Source organism: Egretta garzetta, unplaced genomic scaffold, assembly GCF_000687185.1.
Source record: "Egretta garzetta isolate BGI_Z169 unplaced genomic scaffold, ASM68718v1 scaffold89, whole genome shotgun sequence".
In the NCBI taxonomy this organism is placed as follows: Eukaryota; Metazoa; Chordata; class Aves; order Pelecaniformes; family Ardeidae; genus Egretta; species Egretta garzetta.
In genome coordinates, this window is record NW_009269997.1 from 3,325,534 (window position 1) to 3,345,254 (window position 19,721).

Consider the following 19,721-nt stretch of genomic DNA (forward strand, 5'->3'; position numbering starts at 1 on the left):
CACGTGTTTCATAAGTGCTTGTTACAAGAAACTGTCAGTGATTCTCCTGCAAGTGACAGCTAAGACCATATATAAATCTATGTGCTCTGATATAAGCCTCAGAATATTAGCACTAGCAGTATAGGATAGATTATTTTTCTTGTGATTGGCATACCCAATAATTTCAGTAGTACTGGATCAAAATTTATTGTCGGATGTATAGTTGTCTTTTTAAAAAGCTCTCTCATGTTGAATGGGCTGCAAATTATCATCATCATTTTCATCATTATTATTCTGATGATAATGTCTATATTATAATACGAGTATGATTGATATACTTGCACAAAATGTCAGTACGTTAATCAGTCTGTTCCTTGGAGCTCTCAAATCTCCACGTTTGGGGACAGAAATATTTTTCCAGTGTGAAAGAGTGCCCATATTGCATCAGACGCTTTTTGGTTTTGTCTGCAGGCTGCTGGAAAAGTAAGTCAGGCAGGATTGTCTGTGCTGTTTATGACTGAGAAAGGCAGTTATCACTGAAAGCTGTGACTGCTGACTGCAAATGTCTTTTCCTCAACTGCCAGGTAGACCCCAGGAGAGAGGATGGGAGAGACTGAAGGAAACTACCATTTTAAACAAAACTGTTCCTGTAAGCCACCCATCTTCCTTTGTGCTTTATTCAGGTCACACGATTCTTAGGAGAAGGCTCTGGCCTCACAGGTGGGCTGTGCTGAGGGACTTGGTCAGCTAGGGCCTGCCTGGCACCTCTTCAGATAACAAGTCTTTGGCTCCTGTGATGGGTTGACCCTGGCTGGATGCCAGGGTCCCACCAAAGCCACTCTATCACTTCCCTTTTTAACCAGACAAGGGAGAGAAAAGTAGATCAAAAGGCTCATGTGTAAAGATAAGGACAGGGAGAGATCATTCACCAGTTACCATCACAGGCAAAACAGACTCAACTTGATGAAATTAATTTAATTTATTATCAATCAAAATCAGAGAAGGAGAGGATAAAAACTGCTGAATCTTAAAACACCTTCCCCCAGTGGTGCAGGGGGATGGGAATGGGGGTTGGCCTCAGTTCATCACACGTTGTCTCTGCTGCTGCTTCTTCCCTGGGAGAGGACTCTTCCCCTGCTTCACCGTGGGGTCCCTCTCACGGCAGACAGTCCTCCATGAACTTCTCCAACATGAGTCCTTCCCATGGGCTACAGTTCTTCATGAACTGCTCCAGCATGGGTCCATAATTTCCACGGGGTGCAGTCCCTCAGGAGCAGACTCCAGCGTGGGGCCCCGGCAGGGTCACAAATCCTGCCACCAAACCTGCATCAGCGTGGGCTCCTCCCCCCACAGGTCCACAAAGTCTTGCCAGGAACCTGATCTGGTGCAGGCTTCCCATGGGGTCACAGCCTCCTTCCTTTGGGCATCCACCCACTCCGACGTGGGTCCTCTGTGGGCTACAGGGGGACAGCCTGCCTCACCATGGTCTTCACCACAGGCTTGCAGGGGAATCTCTGCTCCGGTGCCTGGAGCACCTCCTTCCCCTCCTTCTTCACCAATCTTGGTGTCTGCAGGGCTGTTTTCTCTCACATCCTCTCACTTCTCTCTCCAGCTACTGAGCTGCAGCAGGTTTTTTTTCCTTCTTAAATATGTTATCACAGAGGTGCTTCCACCATTGCTGATTGGCTTGGCCTTGGCCAGTGGCGGACACAGGGAAAAACTCTAGCAGCTTCTCACAGAAGCCACCCCTGTAGCTCCCCCACTACCGAGACCTTGCTACAGAAACCCAATACAGGTCCTCCTAGGTAAATATGGCCTGGAAAGATGGTGCTAAGCAGTCATGTCTCTGGGATCTGGCCCTATACGTTAATAAGCTAGCACAGTCCTGGATCTGGACATGTAGGTCTTGCAGGAGGATGCTTAAGAAACAAAACAAAAAACCAAATCCCAAAACCCACAAAGTGAAAGGTTTGTCTTAAAAGGCATGATCTTCTACAGACATACTGAGTTCGTTTGGGAGAGGGGAGGTGGGAGCGGCAGTCTTCCGCAATTAAGCTAGGTAAGAAATCTGCTTGTTTATATAGCTCGAGGATTACCATCCCCAACTTCCTCTTTGTAAAGCAGGCCTCTTTGTTGATCTCCTTAGTGTTCTCTTACTCCAGTCCCGTGGCAGCATAAGCTACTGTGGCAATAATAAATTTGGGAGCATAACAGAGCTGGATTTTTCAAAGAGTATCATTGTGGTCTTTTGCACTTGGCTTCCAGCACCACAGTATCTTTCTCTGGCATATAATGAGGAAAGGCAACCTCACAGTTCTTCTGCAAGTGGAGAAGAGTCTACATTTTACAGACGGGGAGCTGAGATTAGGTGAAACTCTGTTTCTAGCCCAAGTCCATGTACAGAGCTATGAATAGAAACCAAATTTTCTGAGTCCTGACCCTGTGCTTTCTTCACCATCCCCTCATTTGCTTTTATAGGGCAAGAGCTATTTCTGGCTTACGTCTGGGAATCCTTCAAGCCACCATGAAAATTCTCAGGACACCATCATTGTTGTAGGAGTGTTTAATGCCAATTACTGAGGAAAGCACCTTGCTGAATACTTTGCATGCTGATTTGCATAAAATGAGACGGGTGCAATCCTTGAATGAGTATTTAACTTCATTTGTAGTTAAAATACTTCTAAGCATGTTCTTTTTGTTTTTCCTATTGGATTTCTTGAGCAAATACACTGACTCAGGGTTATTTCTATTGTGAAGCAAACGGTTAACTCCCTGGAAAACATGAGAATAGATGGGACGTGATTTTGGGTTTAGTGTTCATAGAGAAGATTTGGCCATGATAACAAGGCAAAAGGAGTATTGTGAGCATGTCCCCCTAGCATGTCCCCCATTTTATTAACTACTTCTTACTTAAGTTGATAGTCTCAGTTATCTTAACAAATCTTAATAAGGCCTATTAACTGTTCTGTAATTATGTGTGGCCGAACAGACTCATATTTTTATAATCCCTTCCTAAATGGATGTTGCTACAGCTGCTGCAACAGTCTGACCCTTCTGAAGAAGGGCATTTCTGGCTTAAGTTTTCTGAGAGCCTGCCTTTATGAGCTGTAGTCACTCAAGTTAAAAATCTTTATATCTGTTACATTAGCTATAAACAGGATATAGAAAAGTTGGAGTCACATGATAGATGACTTGCCAGTAACAAGTAATTAAGTGCAATACAAAATTATTTCAGACAGCTAATTAATCAGTTTTATAACGCCCATTTTATATCAGCTTCCTAAATGTCAGTACTAGAGGTAAACCACAAGTCAGGTACCACTTTGAGTAACATTTGAATTTTCTGGTTCTTTCAAGCATTATAAGCAAGCTGTGTGTGTGTGCACTTGTGCAACAGATGTGTCTGAGCCTTGGTGAGCCACTAACATTTAAAGTTCGTCTGGCAGTGGGAAAGGACTCCTGCTACCACAGCAAGGAGCTCTGTAAATGATTAACCATATCATTAAATTGTTATTTGTTAACCTGTGCTAGAAAGAGAAGGCGGGGGGCGGGGGCAGGGCAGGTGGGAATCTGCTAAGGTGACCAGAAACAGCTTGTTTTTTGTGTCAAAAGAATAAGATGACTGTGGAAAAATTTCTGAAAGGGGAAAGAAATGTAAATGAGCCAGGGCACGTAATGCCTGTTTGCACATGAAATTCCTTCCCTGATTAGATTAAAAAGGCAATTTTTTACAGGCGGGAAAGGCCTGAGCTTTAACTGCAGAGCTTGCAACTAAGGGGGAGGGAGGAGGCGAGAAGAAGGAACCTGAGCATTTTAGCAGGGGTAGTAGTGTAAGGTCTGGCACCTCCTGCGGGAGCCAGGCACAGCCTGCTTGCTTTTCAAGCTGCCGCACACAACCGCTGCCTGAAGTCATCTCAAAGCCACCCGGAGGAGCAGACAAATCTGCGTTGCGGCGGTTCCCTCCTCTACGTCGTTTCCCTGCACCTGCTGCACGCGAGGGGCTGGCGCAGGCAGCAGCAGCAGCTGTGGCTGCCATTGCCAGGCGTGGGACCAGGAGGGAGCGAGCAAGCGGAGCATCCCCGTGTGGAGGCACGTATTCCTCAGCAGCTCCCCAGGATCCTGCCGGCAAAGATGAGCTGCTGCCGCATCTGACGTGCCTCTCCCATGAGAGCTTCTGGTAGTTCGAAGGCAATAAAACAAGTGAGAAGCCCATGAGAACATCAGACAGGGAGCTGGATATATAAAAGGCCTTTTGAAAGGAATCTGTTATGGACAGAGAGCCTGTCGGGCGAAGGGGTCCTTGTTTTTGCTTCTTGGTTGCAGAGATAAAGGGAGCCAGCTAGGAGTATCGTATCCCAGAGGATTCTTCAGTGGCCTTTTTTGTATTGTTCTTATCTTTCCCCTTGAGCACCGCAATGCACTGACCTTTTCCTGTGGAATTGGAGTTTCTGCTACTCAACCCCCTGTTCCAGCTGGGAGGAAGAGGTCTTTTTCCCCCCTCCGTCTGTGCAGGCACTTCTGTTTGCATGGAAGATGTATCTTTCTGCTGAAACTCTTTTGTTGTGACATTGCATAATAGATAGTTGTCTTGCCGCAGGAAATAAAAGAAACAAGAGGAAATAAAGAGACGGAAGGAAATTGTTCCCCAAAGCAAAATTGAAGCAGGGAAGAGAACATTAAAATCACGTCAAGCCCTACCCAAGATCTAGAAGACCACAAATCTCCTAGCTCCAGAGGAAAATACACTATTATAAAAACTCCTCAGCAGTCAGTAACGATGAGCAGTCGTGGCGTTTCGTCTGGATGCAGCTGGTAAAGGAAAGCTTTGGAGGGACGTGGGGGCTCTGGCCTGGATGATGCCTGAAGACAGAAATGCTGGAGTCCGCAGCCCAGGTGCCTTAGCAGCAGCTCCTTTCATTCCTAAAACTACTTATAGGAGAATTAAGCGGTGTTTTAGTTTCCGTAAAGGTAGGTCCATTCTGTTGCTGTGTTCTGCTTTGCTAGCAAAGCCATGGTTTCTGAGAAGTCAAGGGGGCTGTGTGTGTGCAGGGGCAGATGAGGGTACCGGAATAAAAGGCATTAAACAATGCAGATGCCAACATTCCAAGAATGATTTATTTACTTCTTTGTTCATTTGTTTGTAGCTGGCCAGCTGATACTGTCTCCTCTACATAATAGCCCATGAATGGGCTGCCTGAATGAGGTGGCTTGAGACAAGATTATTGCAGAGCCTCTGAGCAAAAATCAGTGAGAGCAGTGCAGGAATCAGATCTGTGATGCTCTCAGTTGCCTATTTGTCTGGCAGAACGTCAGGGAAAAGTGTTTGGGTTGCATTTTGTCTGTGTGGGAGGAGGGTGGAGGAGGGAGCAAAGCAACGCGATAAACGTGCATCTGTGCAGAAGACTTAAGTCCTTGGATTCAGAGATTTCTGAAGGATGGAAGTGTAGCCCTACAGTGCACTGCCCTGTTGCAAGTGCTGCATTGCCGCTTCATCCTGCTGCCCTGCAGCCTGCATTTGCCTTTCCACCTGCTGCATAGAGATGTTTAAAAGCCACTTTTCTTCTGCATTGCACATACTCCTTTTGAAGCAGAGCATGGCAGTACCGAGGGGAGGAGGGCAAAGAGGAGGCTGGTTTTCAGAATACGTCAGCTGGACGCGCTGGAAGGGAAACACATGTCTGAGAAAGAGATACGACAAGTGATGATAAGGTGCCATGGTGCTTGGGATGGGTGGGGAGAAACTGCTTCTATGATGAGCACAAAAACTGCTGGACAGAGAAATCCAAGTGAAAGGGCTAAATTGTCATGTTGTTCTGAAGTGTGAGAAATGATCTTACACAGGGCTTATACAAAATAATCCTCATGCTCCTCCCTAAACTGTTCCTCCATGCTGCCATTTGTCCTTTTGGAAGACCATGCAGCTCTTTGCTCCCAAGACTCGGTGGTGATGTAGTGGCATCATTGCTTTTGAAGGTTGTGTGCTCAGGCAGTCAGGGGTGATGCCTTGAGACATGGGATCACAACCAGTGAGGGACTGACCGCAGAACTACAGCAGAGGTCAGCTATCACTTGCAGCTCAGATGGCACTGAAAGCTGTTTGCCCCGTATCCCCCGTCCCCAAGGCCAGCATTTCCCATGGTTGCTGGAGTTCAGTCCTTCTGGAAACTGGCCAGGAGGACATGGACATGTCTGTATGAAGCATGCTAGTGCATTTCAAGGTGTCGGTGTGAATTAGAGCTGTCTGTGCCCCATTTATACAGTTAACTATTTGAGAAATGTTTGGAAGTTGAATAAAGGATTATCAGTTAATTCTGCAGACAGCCTCCTTTGTGCCTGGGGTGCAGCCTTAGCTGCTCCAAGAAGAGCTACAGCTGTTGATTCTTTCCCTGTATGTTCTGACACACAAACTCTTCATGTCTAAAACTCCAAGTGAAGCCGCAGTGCTTGGGGTAGAGGACAGGATGTTGGAGGCCATGCTTCTAATTTGCTTTCCTCTATGTATAATTTGTTTCAGTTGTTTTCCTATATGTGTTTTCTGTCAAGAGCATTGTCACGACGCCCCTAGATCAGAGCTGCAGGATGCTGGGTGCAAATGTTTAACTAGGTCCGTGTCCCACTGAAGTCAACAGAAAGATGAACATTAACTGGACTTTCAGTCAAGCCTTTACTATGGTTGCACAGGCGAGTTAGGCTAACCACACTTGTCTTATTAATTGGCATACTGAATTCTTATAACTTCATTTGCAGATTGTATACCTGAGTATAAAAAAAGGAAAAGCTAGCATCCTGCAAACATAGCCCATACTTGCATAAAGCAGATAGTTAGTTCTAAAGCTGTGCAACATGATGCAGAAAATAAAATTTGGAGGGAAAACCATTGGCTAGTCATTGGAAGAACTACAAGGGAATCATGACATTGTATGTTTAGGCAGAGATACATCGTCATCTTCACCCATGATACAAGGTGTCAAACCCTTACTGGAAATCCAGATCAAAGCTGTATTGTGGTAGGCACCAAAAAATTAAATGCCAGACCTGTTTGGAGGTCATGTCGTAGAAGTAGTCAGTGCTCAGAGGGCAGCATCTGAACAGAGACAGAGCCAACTGTCTTTAAAATCCAATTTAGAGAAGATGCTCTCATTTAAGTACCGCTACAGGAACCTCCTGAGAGCACATGCAGGGTAAGCAGAGAAAGTAGTAACTGAGGGTAACTTTGCTGGTATGCAGTGTTGAGAACAGTGAATAGCACGGTGAAGTTGGGTGAGCAGAGTTTTGGAGGAGGAGGTGACGTTGGCCATGGCCAGAGAAATGGTGCAGGCCCTGATGTGATCAACTGTCAACTTCCCAGTGATGTTTTAAAAATTGTCTCCCTTCCTTTCCAGCCTGTAGCTAGTTCTGCTCTTACTTCAGAGCTGTTTTTTCTAAGCAGTAACCTATAGTGTGTAGCTGTGCTAAACTCCAGGGCACGAGTTTTTCTTACCTTACCTACTACTGGCATCACACTGACCACTGGGGTAGGAGAAGGCTTGAAAGAAAGAAAATGAGTCAAGCGGGAACAAAATTTGGCCATTGCTATTTTTGGTGGGATTTTTCTTCTTCTGTACATTACAAAATTCTGTAGAAAAGAAGAAAATACTCCCTGCCCTTGATCCACTCAAAACAGCACTTAGTGCTGGGGAACACTGGAGCAGAAAGCTGATAAGAAATAATAATTTAAAACTCCATATTGAGCGTTACGTGGCCATGATGGCTGCTTCTTTGTGTTATTCCAGGACCTTTGTTCCCAGCCCTGCTGTTGAAAGCCTTTCACCTGATCTGTTATTTTTGCTGTCAGTGAATTACTGATGTAGGATTGAGAGCTGCTTAAAATTCTCATCCAGATCCTAAGTGGAGGTCAATTCCTTTGATGTTAATTGACCCTTTCTGGTCAGTATAGCTCATAAACTGAGAACTTGTTCTGAAAGGACGGAGATCCTCTGCTGCACATTGAGAGAACACATATACAGGCGTGGGGCCTCTGTTGAAAGCATCAGCCCTCTCTGCTTTATGCTGTCTGAAAATGATGATGTCATCTGAATTGCTGAGGGATGGCTTGGGAAAGGCAGAAACCTTCTGGCTCGCTGAGTGCATGTGGTGTGGTAGAACCAGAGCAGCAGGTGGGCTTTTCCAAGCTGTTCCTTACAGAGCAAGGACACAGAACTGCTTTCTCCTTTTTTTCTTACTGATTCAGAAGCTTGGAGTCAATAGACTTGAGATGTGACCCCTGCCTGTATTCAGTGGCTAAGGAAATCACTGACTAATACCATTCTTAGATTTTAAGAACATACTGTAATTGTGAATATGTACCATTGAAAATACCACAGTGCTTTCACAACTCTTGAGTAGACATACACGGAATTTGGATGTAGCACTGTAGTGTCTTTCATAAGCTTTATTGGGTATCTGTTACGCTTGGAAATTCAGTTTCCCAAAATGTTTACAAAACCTCTGCCACGGGAATGTTCTAGTTAATGAATAACTGTTCAGCATGCCCTTTACTAGCATGTGATTTTCCTCTTTGATGTTATGCATGATCTTGGCTTAATTGGATATAGCTTTAAAGACCTACAAGGGCCTCTCTGAAAGCAGTTCTGATTAAATCTAATAACTGGTCAGAACTGGAATCCTTTACATTTCCCTGCCTTCTGCCAGCTGTGGGGAAGCCAAGTTGCTGCCATTCTGAATCTCAAGGCTTCCTGTTGGTTTTGTTTGTTTGTTTGTTTCCCCTTTGGCACCCTATCCCAAGGATAAACCAAACCACAGGTCAGCACTTGTGCATCCGTGTATTTCTGGATTTTGGAGACGTTGAGATTTAGGAGAACTTGGGTTTGGATTGCAACATGAGTTACGAGGGCTCTCTTATTTCCTTCTCCACAGAGGTGTTCTTGTTTAGTTACTGTAGTGGAAATTTACTTTTAAAGAACAGCATGTGGACTTATCTCTGTGGTTTTGGTTATGTTGTAATCTCCATAACTTGGACTGTCTATTCCTTGCTTTTCTGTGAAGGAGATGCTAGTAGCTACCAGGTATAGCTGATGGTGTTCACTGTTGTCTGCCTCTGCTAACTACTAAGGTATGTTTGCAACCACAGTTCTTCACAGCGTTGCCTCTGCTTCATAATAGTCAATGTCTTAGTCCTCATACGTTATTAATCGGAAATATCTCTGTAGTAGTTAGTTGCAACGTAAGAGGGGATAAAAGCATTGGAAAGGGACAGTGGAAGAATATGCACCTTACAGGGTAATGATCATGGCTTCTATTCCAAAACAGTGAAAAAACCAACAGACACCAGAAAGATGATGAACAAGGTAGAAGTTAGGACAGCATGATGTGGAAGCAGAGTTGTCACGTTTCCGCCATTTCTGCCCTGGCAACAGAGTACTTTTTCCATAAGGCATCAGCAAGTCTGTAACTTCAAGTCAAAATTTATGCAGGCTTATCATGACTGATTCCTTTCATGGCCAAGTGCTGCCTGATGCAGTGTTCTGCATTTGGTGGGTGAAGGAAATGCTTCCTTTGGAGTTTAGTGTAGACTTTGAAACCAAACCAAGCCTACCTGAGATGAATTCCAAAGCCAAATGAATTCCAAAGCCAAACAAATTGGAGAATGCAGAGTGTAGAAAATGGTGACTTCAGCAGCACTTCGAAGTGTGACATGGTGATTTTCCATGAGACTTAAGTTTTAACTTCAGGTTATTACATGGTTGTCAGAATTACCACACTAGATATGAGCTTTCCAGCCAGCTTTTCCAAAGCTGAGTGTGGAGATCCTCATGCCTGTGAGGTAGATATGGTATTGTCACCATTCATATAGATGGGGAGCCAAGTCCCCGAGGCTTTATCTGACATGAGGGGCATACCTCTACCCCTCGGGCCCTGAAGTATCTATGTGGCCAGACTGGATGCAACTGTGTTCTGAGGATTGTGTGGGATCTGAATCCAATCTGTCAAATCCAAGATACTGCTGTAGTTATTCTGTCTGTCCTTCAGGCATCCCTAGCTATGTGTATTTTAAGTGTCTCAATAGAAGCCCCTTAATTTACAATGTACCTTATTGAAGTCGGTAGTAGAAACAATTCAGTGTTTACACTTAAGGGACCAGAACGGGGAAATTTTAGGCTCCAATTTGGATTATTTTTTTTTTCTTGACACTTGGCTACGTCTCCATCATATCAGGTTTTATTTTTCCTCAGATATAGTTTTTTTTAAGGTTTTCTTCATTCAGTACCTGTGATTTGCTGCTACAATACAGAAATGTTTGTCATATCCATTTAATATTGTCACCTTTTGTATGTGAATTATTCGTTACTTTCTATTTGTCTTAAAAAATACTGTTTGACACGAGTTACAGACATCTTAATGCTTTATGGTACCGGCCATTGTCAATATATTTTGTGTTGTGGTGCACCAGCAATTTATAATAATATAGGAATGGGTTTTGGTCCCACTGTGCACAACCTCCTCATTCTGATTTTATTTGTTATCTATTAGACATAGCCAATTCGGAAATGAAGGGAGGGAAAAAGAAGGCAGCATCCCCAAAAATGTATTAATAGAAAGTGATGTGTTTTGACTGCAACGTCATTACTAATAATTTCAAAGCAGTCTACTAGGTTTGAGAACTTACTCTTTCCTCTGCAAATGTAAGCTGCAATATGCACATTACTGATTAAAGAACATTAGCATAGAGAGAAGAAAGTAGAGCCAATAGGACAACGCTTATTCAAAATAATTGTACTGTCAGTGAGCATGAGTTGTAATTTTACATCGTATAATTGGAATATCATGTCTTATACTGATTAATTTTGTTTGAGAAGAGGCAAAAATTCTTGTGTTTAAAACCAAGAGATCTCATGGGCTCTTTGAAGGGAAGCTCAGACTGTATGTTCATAGGACAAACTGGAGTAGGATGGCCAAGTCCTACACCTAAGAAGGAACCCCAGGGAAACAGCTCTGCAGAAAGGACCTGGGTGCCCTGTGGGACAGTAAGCTGGACACGAGCCAGCAATGGACCTGGCAGCCAGGAAGGTTTGACAGCAGCCTGGGCAGTATCAGCAGCAGAGCCAGCAGAGGGAGTGAAGTAATTAACCCCCTCTGCTCAGCATTTTTTAGAACATATTCCAAATATTACGCCCAATAAAAAAAAAATGGTGGGGGGGGAGATAAAATTGGAAGGAGTTGAGCAAGGGGCTGCCAAGATGCTTGGGAGCTAGAACAAACGCCCTTTGAGGAGAGGCAGAGGAAGTGGGGCTTGTTCAGCCAGGAGAAGGGACAATTTTGGGGGCACTGAACAGCAGCCTTCTCATATGTTAAGAAGGACTTTGAAATCCCCAAACTCCCGTAATCACACAGGTTCCTTAAGTGACTTACAGTGGACCATCCTCCTTAATTCCTCTACTTTCAGAAGGAGGGTCTAGAAAATGGAGAGACTTGATGATTTCTTCTGTGTTGACCAACAGCAACCCTTAACTCAGATAAATACAAGCAACCTGAATTATTTAATACTCCTGCCATCCCCACAGGCCCTTTGCAGGAGGTTAAGAAGCTATGTAAGAATTAAGAAAACATCCTTTAACTCCTCTGCCAGCGTGAAGAGGCTGAACTTCGTGGACACTGAATATTCCACATCAGTCAGTATTCTTCTAAGCTTGACTCACTCTGAAATTTCAAAAATTCCTTCTTTCATTGCTAATTGTTGTGCTTGGGGGTTTGTACAACATGAAAAAAAGTGAGCTAATGAAAAGTGACTGTGTGATGTTCAGTCCCCTTTACGTACTTCTGGTTTTGGCAAGTGTGGGTACCATGGAAATCACAAAATATGCTGCTCTGCACCTCAGAATACTTTCTGGATGTCTTAGCTGGATATCAGTTACTCTCTCCAGTTATTTCCTTTACTACAGTAAAAATAATTGCACTTAAATACAAGCCTCAGACCTTCAGTATGGACGACTGACAGCTTGCTACCCACGTGCCATAGCATCCAGGAGCATATGCAAGGCAACTTTCCTCCCTACAGCCGAGGTGTGAGTTTTCTTTCTTTTGTTGGAGGAAAAATGTACACATTGAAGGTTACCCTCAAGGATGCTTCAACCTGAACGCTACCTTAGCTTGTGGTTATTTGTTCATGTAATTGTAGTTTATGGGTGAACAAAGTTTTGGGGCCAAAAGCAAAAGCTGACTAGTTCAACTTTGGGCAGAGAGAGAAAGCAAACCAAAACAACTCTGTTCTCCTTGAATGTTTTTAAACAAGTAGGAACTGTGTGCTCAGTGAAGGTCACAATTTGACTTACTGCTTTTTTTTCTCCCCCACTTTATAGTGTATGTAGTTGGAAAAGGAGCCTTCCAAGCATAGGTAGTTATTTGGTCTTTAGTTTCTGATCATGACTGCCTTAGAACTATTCATTGTCTTGCTATATATAGAAATCAAATCACCTCACTTCAGCCCCAATACTATTCAAAAAATGGTGGTCTCAAGAGAGACTTTCCATCATAGATGACATGCCTGAACATTATTGTGATGCTGTCTATGATGGCTGGCTCTCCAGTTTGAAAGGGAGAGGCAAAATAAGTTACAAAGAGTAGCTGTCTTTCCAGTGGTAGCAATGACATCCCCAGATCAGGGTTGAAGTTAATTCTGTCAAAAAACCTCCACGTTCGTCTGTGGTTAAATACGAATGTGGGTTTCCTGCAGTTCGTTTGACATATTTCACCTTTCACATCAGGATCTTTTTTCATACACAAAATTTACTGTTGTTAAAGCAGACAGTGATAATGGAATTGGTAATACATTAGAGGAATGGTCTTTGTTTGTGTGGGAAAACTTAATAATTTGGCTTAATAGGAACAAAATTCTGAGTTGTATTTATAAATCTTTTGCCCTCCATGCGCAAAGGTAATGTTTATATGCCATTGAAACTGTTACAGGAACTACTTATTTTTTTATAGATAATTAGGCATGAACCAAAGAAGATGGAGATGTGTATCACTTTTGAATCAGAAGTTTTGTGATGGAAAATCCTATTTGTATTATTTCTATGTTGTCTGTGTTTATGGTCTGAAAAATAACTTCCAGTATATTATTTTAAATAATCTTCTTGTGCATTGTTGTAAAATATTTCAGTGTTGTATTTCTGTGAGAGTATCAAAGGTGAAATTGAGCATTTCATTCTTAAGAAAGGAGTAGATTAATTGTGTGTGTATTTAAATTACCTGTAAACTGCATGTAATAGAAGACATGAGCTCCTCAAATGTTTTCATGAATCTCAGTGAAGTCACATCTCTCTATTTCATGCAGGTATTTTTGGCCAGAAGCTGGAAGATACTGTGCGATACGAAAAGCGATATGGCAACCGCCTGGCTCCTATGTTGGTGGAACAATGCGTGGATTTTATCCGACAGCGGGGGCTAAAGGAAGAAGGCCTTTTTCGACTGCCTGGGCAGGCCAATCTTGTCAAGGAGTTACAGGATGCATTTGACTGTGGAGAGAAGCCTTCTTTTGACAGGTAAAGTCCTGCCCCCCACTCCCTGCAGCCTAGACAGGACACGATCTGCTGTCCTGGCTGACCCACAGTACAGATCTGCTGCCCTGGCTGACCCATGCTGCTGTAAAACAGTGGCAGCAACAGACAGAATGACGTGGTTTTGTAGGTTTTTCTGTATGTTTCCTATTATCACTCTAAAATGTCTTCTTTTATTTCTGTCTTTGATGTCTGATTTCAAAGCATTTCTGGAGAATTTCCATTTGTGAAAAGCTGGTTAGGAAAAGTATTGCTAATGGTTTGGCTTAATCAAAAATATCTGGATTGCATTGATCTCGGTATCATTTGAAATACAGTGGTGATGCTGGCATTCAGTCAGTTCCACAAAGGAAGAATTTCTCTTATCACCAATTTCAATATGTTCTGTTACCTATAAAACTGACTGGAAGGGAAGTCTACTTTTATGTATTCCTTTAAAATTTTGGGCCTTTGGTCTTAAAATAAAATTTGCTGTGACTATAATGACAAGCCTATGTGGTTTTGAGGGTCCAGGTCCAATATTTATACAGTTTTGCAATGCTAATGAGAATTTTCTGGGCCAAGGAAGAACCCAGTCCTTGTTCACACAGCTGTGTATGACTTCAGTCTTCTGTAAGATTAATTTTTTGTGCAAGTTCAGCTCTCCTCTTATAAGCATTGATAGCAGTGGCCCACATATTCAGAGTGTGCAATCAGAGAAACAGAACCAGTGGATTATGAATCATAGAATAGAATAGAATCATAGAATTGTTTAGGTTGGAAAAGACCTTTAAGATCATCAAGTCCAACCGTTAACCCAACCCTGCCAGCCCTCCACTGAACCGTGTCCCTAAGCACCTCGTGTGCCTGTCTTTTAAATACCTCCAGGGATGGGAACTCGACCACCTCCCTGGGCAGCCCATTCCAGAGCCTGACAACCCTTTCACTGAAAAAGTTTTTCCTAATATCTAACCTAAACCTGCCCAGGCCCAACTTGAGGCCGTTTCCTCTCGTCCTATCACCCGTTACCTGGGAGAATAAACCAACACCCACCTTGCCACAACCTCCTATCAGGCAGTTGTAGAGGGCAATAAGGTCTCCCCTCAGCCTCCTCTTCTCCAGACTAAACAACTCCAGTTCCCTCAGCCACTCTGGCCACACCATTCCTGATACAAGCCAGGATGCTGTTGGCCTTCTTGGCCACCTGGGCACACTGCTGGCTCATATTCAGCCTGCTGTCGACCAGTACCCCCAGGGCTTTTTCTGCCAGGCAGCTTTCCAGCCACTCTTCCCCAAGTCTGTAGTGTTGCATGGGGTTGTGACCCAAGTACAGGACCTGGCACTTGGCCTTGTTGAACCTCATACAGTTGGCCTCGGCCCATCGGTCCAGCCTGTCCAGGTCTCTTTGCAGAGCCCTCCTCCCCTTGAGCAGGTCAACACTCCCACCCAATTTGGTGTCATCTGCAAACTTACTCAATCCCCTTGTCCCGATCATTGATAAAGATGTTAAACAAGACTGGCATCAGAACTGAGCCCTGGGGGACACCACTTATAACTGGCCGCCAACTGGATTTAACTCCATTGACCACAACTCTCTGGACTCGGCCATCCAGGCAGTTTTTTGCCTAGCGAAGAGTACAGCCATCTAGGCCATGAGCCGCCAGCTTCTCTAGGAGGATTGCCACATAGCCTTTATAACTCTGATCAGAATTAATACAATGGTAGTGAAATTCTAATTCAGGAGACTGATAAACAGTGATTGTCCTCTGTGCATGCCGTAAGTGACATCTGTAACAGACCTCCAAAATGGAATCAGGATACTTCAATTGAGGGTCTAATGTGAATTCGAAGGAAGAGGCAAGTTACATTTTTTTTCGTGGGACCTTTGAATGATAGCAATGCAAGTAACAGGAAGGAAAGCATAGCTTGATCTTTCAGTGCAAAAACATGCCATGATATGAACCTGATTGCTGGAAATAATTTACCTCTCTCCCTTCCCAGTTCCTATGAAGTGTTCAAATTTGTTATGCGTGAAGGTATGTGTATCACAGATGCACAGAAGGCAGACATCTGTAATACTGTTTTATCTCCAACAGTTTCCTCAGTCCTGACCCTCACTTTAAGAAATGTCAAGAATTTATAATACTCTGGAAAAGAAAAGTGAATTGTCTTCCTATGAGGTTTATTAGTTTTCTCATCAGAAGGTGAGAGTTAGGATAATTGACCAGAAAATAGCTTTAGGGAGCCAGAGGACTGTGGGAAGTGACAGTGTTGGCTGATAAATGTTTGTAGCATACTCACTGACTGTTCAAATACTGTGTAACTTACTTAAAAATGGAAAAGAAGCGTCCCTTGGGTATGCTTTCCTTACTCTGATAAATATTACTGGTCATGTCTCTGGCACAACTTCTACCAGATACAAGTAAGCAAATGGCAGAAACAAAGGTTATTTTTTCTGTGCCTGTAAGCCAAATAATTGTGGAGGAAATGCTTGAGAAAACAAGCTGCCCCCAAACTCCAGGAAGGTGATGTACTGAACACCCCACTGAGAGGTACAGCTTGAAAAAGGTGCACAAATTCTATCTATTCAAAACAAATGAGATGTTTATGCTCAGCCGCATACATTTTTGTTTCCAAGTTTATCTAGCAACATCTGTAGCACACACTGATGAGCCCCAGGAACAGCCATGCTAGCTGAGCTTTAGCAGATGAAATGGAGAAGAGATTTTACATGCTACTGCTGTGAAGAAGGCACATAATCTCTACTATAGCAATTAGAAACATCAGCAGGAGTTGCCTATAAATCGCTGGTCCTGCAGTTCTGCTTCTGAAGCTGAGAATTTACAGAACACTGACCTTGTGTGTCCATGTGTCTTGTTGTGAAGGGTACTTTTTCTGTTTACTTTTTCACATTTGAGTTTGGAGAGGTGTGAGTTAGGTGTAGTAATTGTCCAGAAGTCAGCCAGACATAAATTCTTTTCTGATCTATGCCATTGTTTCCAACGGGCATCTACTTTGTTCCTCCAACCTTTTATTCCATTTGTAAACTTCTGAGGTGAAGTTCATTTCACCGTGTTTATGGAGTGTCGATGTGATTACCTTGTTTTGGGGTAACTTTTCATTTCATTGTGTGGAACAGCAGCATTGGTCTCCAGGTTTGATGCAACCTGTTTGGCAAGTTGAGCTCTTGGATAGTGGCCACAATATGAAAAGTTACTGCAGAAAAAAGAAAAAAAAATATATACATTAGGGGTCCATGCTTACTTTCTCTCATGAACCTCCAGGTCTGCTGTGTTTATCAGTATTGTTATTAGTCAAAAGTTTACATAGGTTCTGTTTATTAATTTACATTTTGCCTGTCCTCTTATGTCAATAATAAAGATTTTTGCAGTTAGAGCTGAGCTGATGGTTTTGTTGATCGGGAATGAAACACAGTGGAATCCAGGTCATGCTTCCATTGCAGTGCTGGGTCACTGGCTCTGACTGGGAGAAAGACTCGCTGCTGTCATCAGTGTTAGACCTAATACAAAGAGCAAAGAGCTGATGTTTGAGGAGTTTGCCATTTTTCATACTGACATTTTTTTCTGTGTGTAAATGCACAAGTCAAACAAAGACTTTAGAACAAGTGAAGATGCTTTGAAATGTGTTTGTAGGCTTGTCTATATTTTTGTGAGAGATATTATTATTAAATAATCCTTTTTCTCTTTATGCTTTCTTAGCTAATTAAGTGGAATATGTGACTTGTAGAATTAAAAGCAAAAGCAAAGGTAAGATTGTACAGCCATGATTAGTACTCCTTTAAAATGTCATCTCTGTTTTAAGATGGTTGCACCATCTTAAAACACCTTACAGCCATTGGGAGGTGGAGTTCAAAGGCACAGATCTGCTCTTTTGCCCAGAGTTCAACAGCTGCCCACGGCTCTGTGGAGACCCTGCCCTTCTCCCCTCTTGCATTCCTGTCTGCACCCCTTTGGCAAAGAAGACCACAGAATGAATGCAAGCAGAACAGATGTGGCACATTTGAAAGAAGTAGTAAAACAGCTTTGCTCAAAAGAAAATGTAGCCATGTTTTGAAACATAAAACATTTTTGACAAATGGTAGCTCTCACGTGAGTTAGCTGCTGGACGTTCTGATACTGAAGTCGGTTATAAAAATGCAGAGTGAATCTAGGATAAGTCGAAGAGTGGCAAAAACCTTCATGTATTAATTTGATCTTGATATTATAGTTGGATAAGATGTTGCTGAAGAACTGTGAGCTATGTGTATGAGAATGGAACCAGTATTTGAAATTTCCCGAACTCACAGAATGAGAAAACCCAGTGTCTGATCTGAAACATCCAACACTCCAGCCCTCCCCCCCCTCCATGAAAACTGCAACATCAGCATTTCTTGCAGTCTTGTAAAGGGGAGCTGCAGCTGCTACAGCTGAAAACTGCTGAGGCCTTTTGTCTGAAGGAAAAAAAAAACCCTGAAAATTGTATGTCAGTTTAAAACCAAAAATCAATAAATACCTCATTCCCTCTGTATGTATCTGCATGTATTGTGAAATCTGCTTCAAGGAACTAACAGTGCAATTATGCTTGCTACCATTTGAAATATACTTGGTATTTCCAGTACAGCTCTGCCTCTGTGTAAAACTGTCCCCTCTGGGGAATCCATTTTGCTTGGCCTTGGGGTATTTGCTTCTCTCTGCTTGTGTGGCTTATATTTTAAATTTAAAGTCCCTCAGCTCCTTTACAAATCATACGTTTGTAATGATACAAAGTGGATTATGACTATTTGTTCTGTAAAATTAGCATAGCAAGTATGGCACTGCATAAGGAAAATAACATAAGGTTCTACAGTTTTTACCTAGAAGGGGTACAAAATGGGATTTCTCTTTTTGTATTACTTCTTTCCATCTACTGTTCATCACAGTTACTACCAGATGACATGAGAGTTAAGATTGCTCAGGAAGAAAAAAGTATTTGAAATGTCACTGAAATGAACATTAATACTTACGTGATTGATCGATGTATGTGGCTTGGATTTTCATAACTACTATCACTGATGTGCATAGTCCAGTAATTCAGAAGAAATTAAAGTTATATAGCTCACCAGCCTGTGTTTGTGTGTATGCACGAGAGAAGGAAAGCACATAAATGCATATTTAGAAAAAAAAATAATCCCTATTACATTCTCTCATGGGTTTGAGCTTCTCTAAAGAAGAATGCAGTACATTAGAGGGCAAAATATTTCTTATTGCTCTAGTCACTATTGCAATCAGGTGAGAAAAGGGTATATAAGTGGCATTGTGTGACAGTAAGCAAATGCTAACTATTATTTACTGGAACGAAATCATCCAGAATGTAGAACTGGTATGTTCCTGTGCACTTAATCACTGGGATTGTTGAAGCAAAATAAGACAGTGGTGAGGATGGTACTAAAGTAATATCCTCAAGGTGAGAAGGACCACATGCGCAATTCTTTTTCTCCTCCAGAGACAAAGAATGTTTCAAAATTTTCATGAATGCAAGAAATGAGACCTGTCTCAGTGGGGCTGCAGTCCACATAGTGCAGACTGCAACAAGGCATTGACTTGGAAATCACTGGTTATGAAAATTGTTCTTTTATTTTCCAAATACAAGCCTGTACATAAGAATTTCTTTGTTTAAAGCAGATAGTTCCCCACAAGGAAGGGGCTTTATTCCCTTCCTAGTGGGAAAGTGCAGTAATCCCTAAACAAAACATTATTTTTTTTTGTGAAATGAAGTCTACTAGAAAGCTGGTTCCTGCCAAACACAAATGGCCTTAGGCCTGTGAAAGTTCCTGTTCATTTCTGCCTGTTCCAGGCTTCCTTCCCTGATCCTCACAATCTGCTCATCAGTTATGCCTCTGGAGCCACTTCCACATCTTTTCTAATTCCAGCCCTCTTTCTAGCCGTCTAGCAGAAATAACCTCTGCATATGGCACAACTTAGAAGACCTAGTGTTAGCAATTAAATACACGTTAGAAGACACATTTCTAGCATGATGCAAGGGTCATTAAATCAGTTTAATTGGTGTCCTGCTGTAGGAGAGTGTGGTTTTAGTTATTTAGTAGTGTGAATCGACATTTGTAGTTGCTTCGCATGAATTTCAGTTTCAGAAATGGAGTTGCTGCTTTAAAAAAAAAAAAGACTTTTTTTAAAAAAAGGCAACCATATATTTCACTTGCCAATGACAAAT

At 42.6% G+C, this 19,721-nt stretch overlaps 1 protein-coding gene across 1 annotated transcript in view; it reads left to right on the top strand.

The window, feature by feature from the left end:
* ARHGAP24 (Rho GTPase activating protein 24) overlaps positions 1-19,721 on the top strand; it is a 221,368-nt gene that overhangs the window by 185,740 nt on the left and 15,907 nt on the right. Inside the window, exon 5 of the mRNA XM_009647479.2 lies at positions 13,313-13,520. Within this exon, the coding sequence (XP_009645774.1) occupies positions 13,313-13,520 (208 nt within the window). The remainder of the gene's footprint in view (positions 1-13,312; positions 13,521-19,721) is intronic.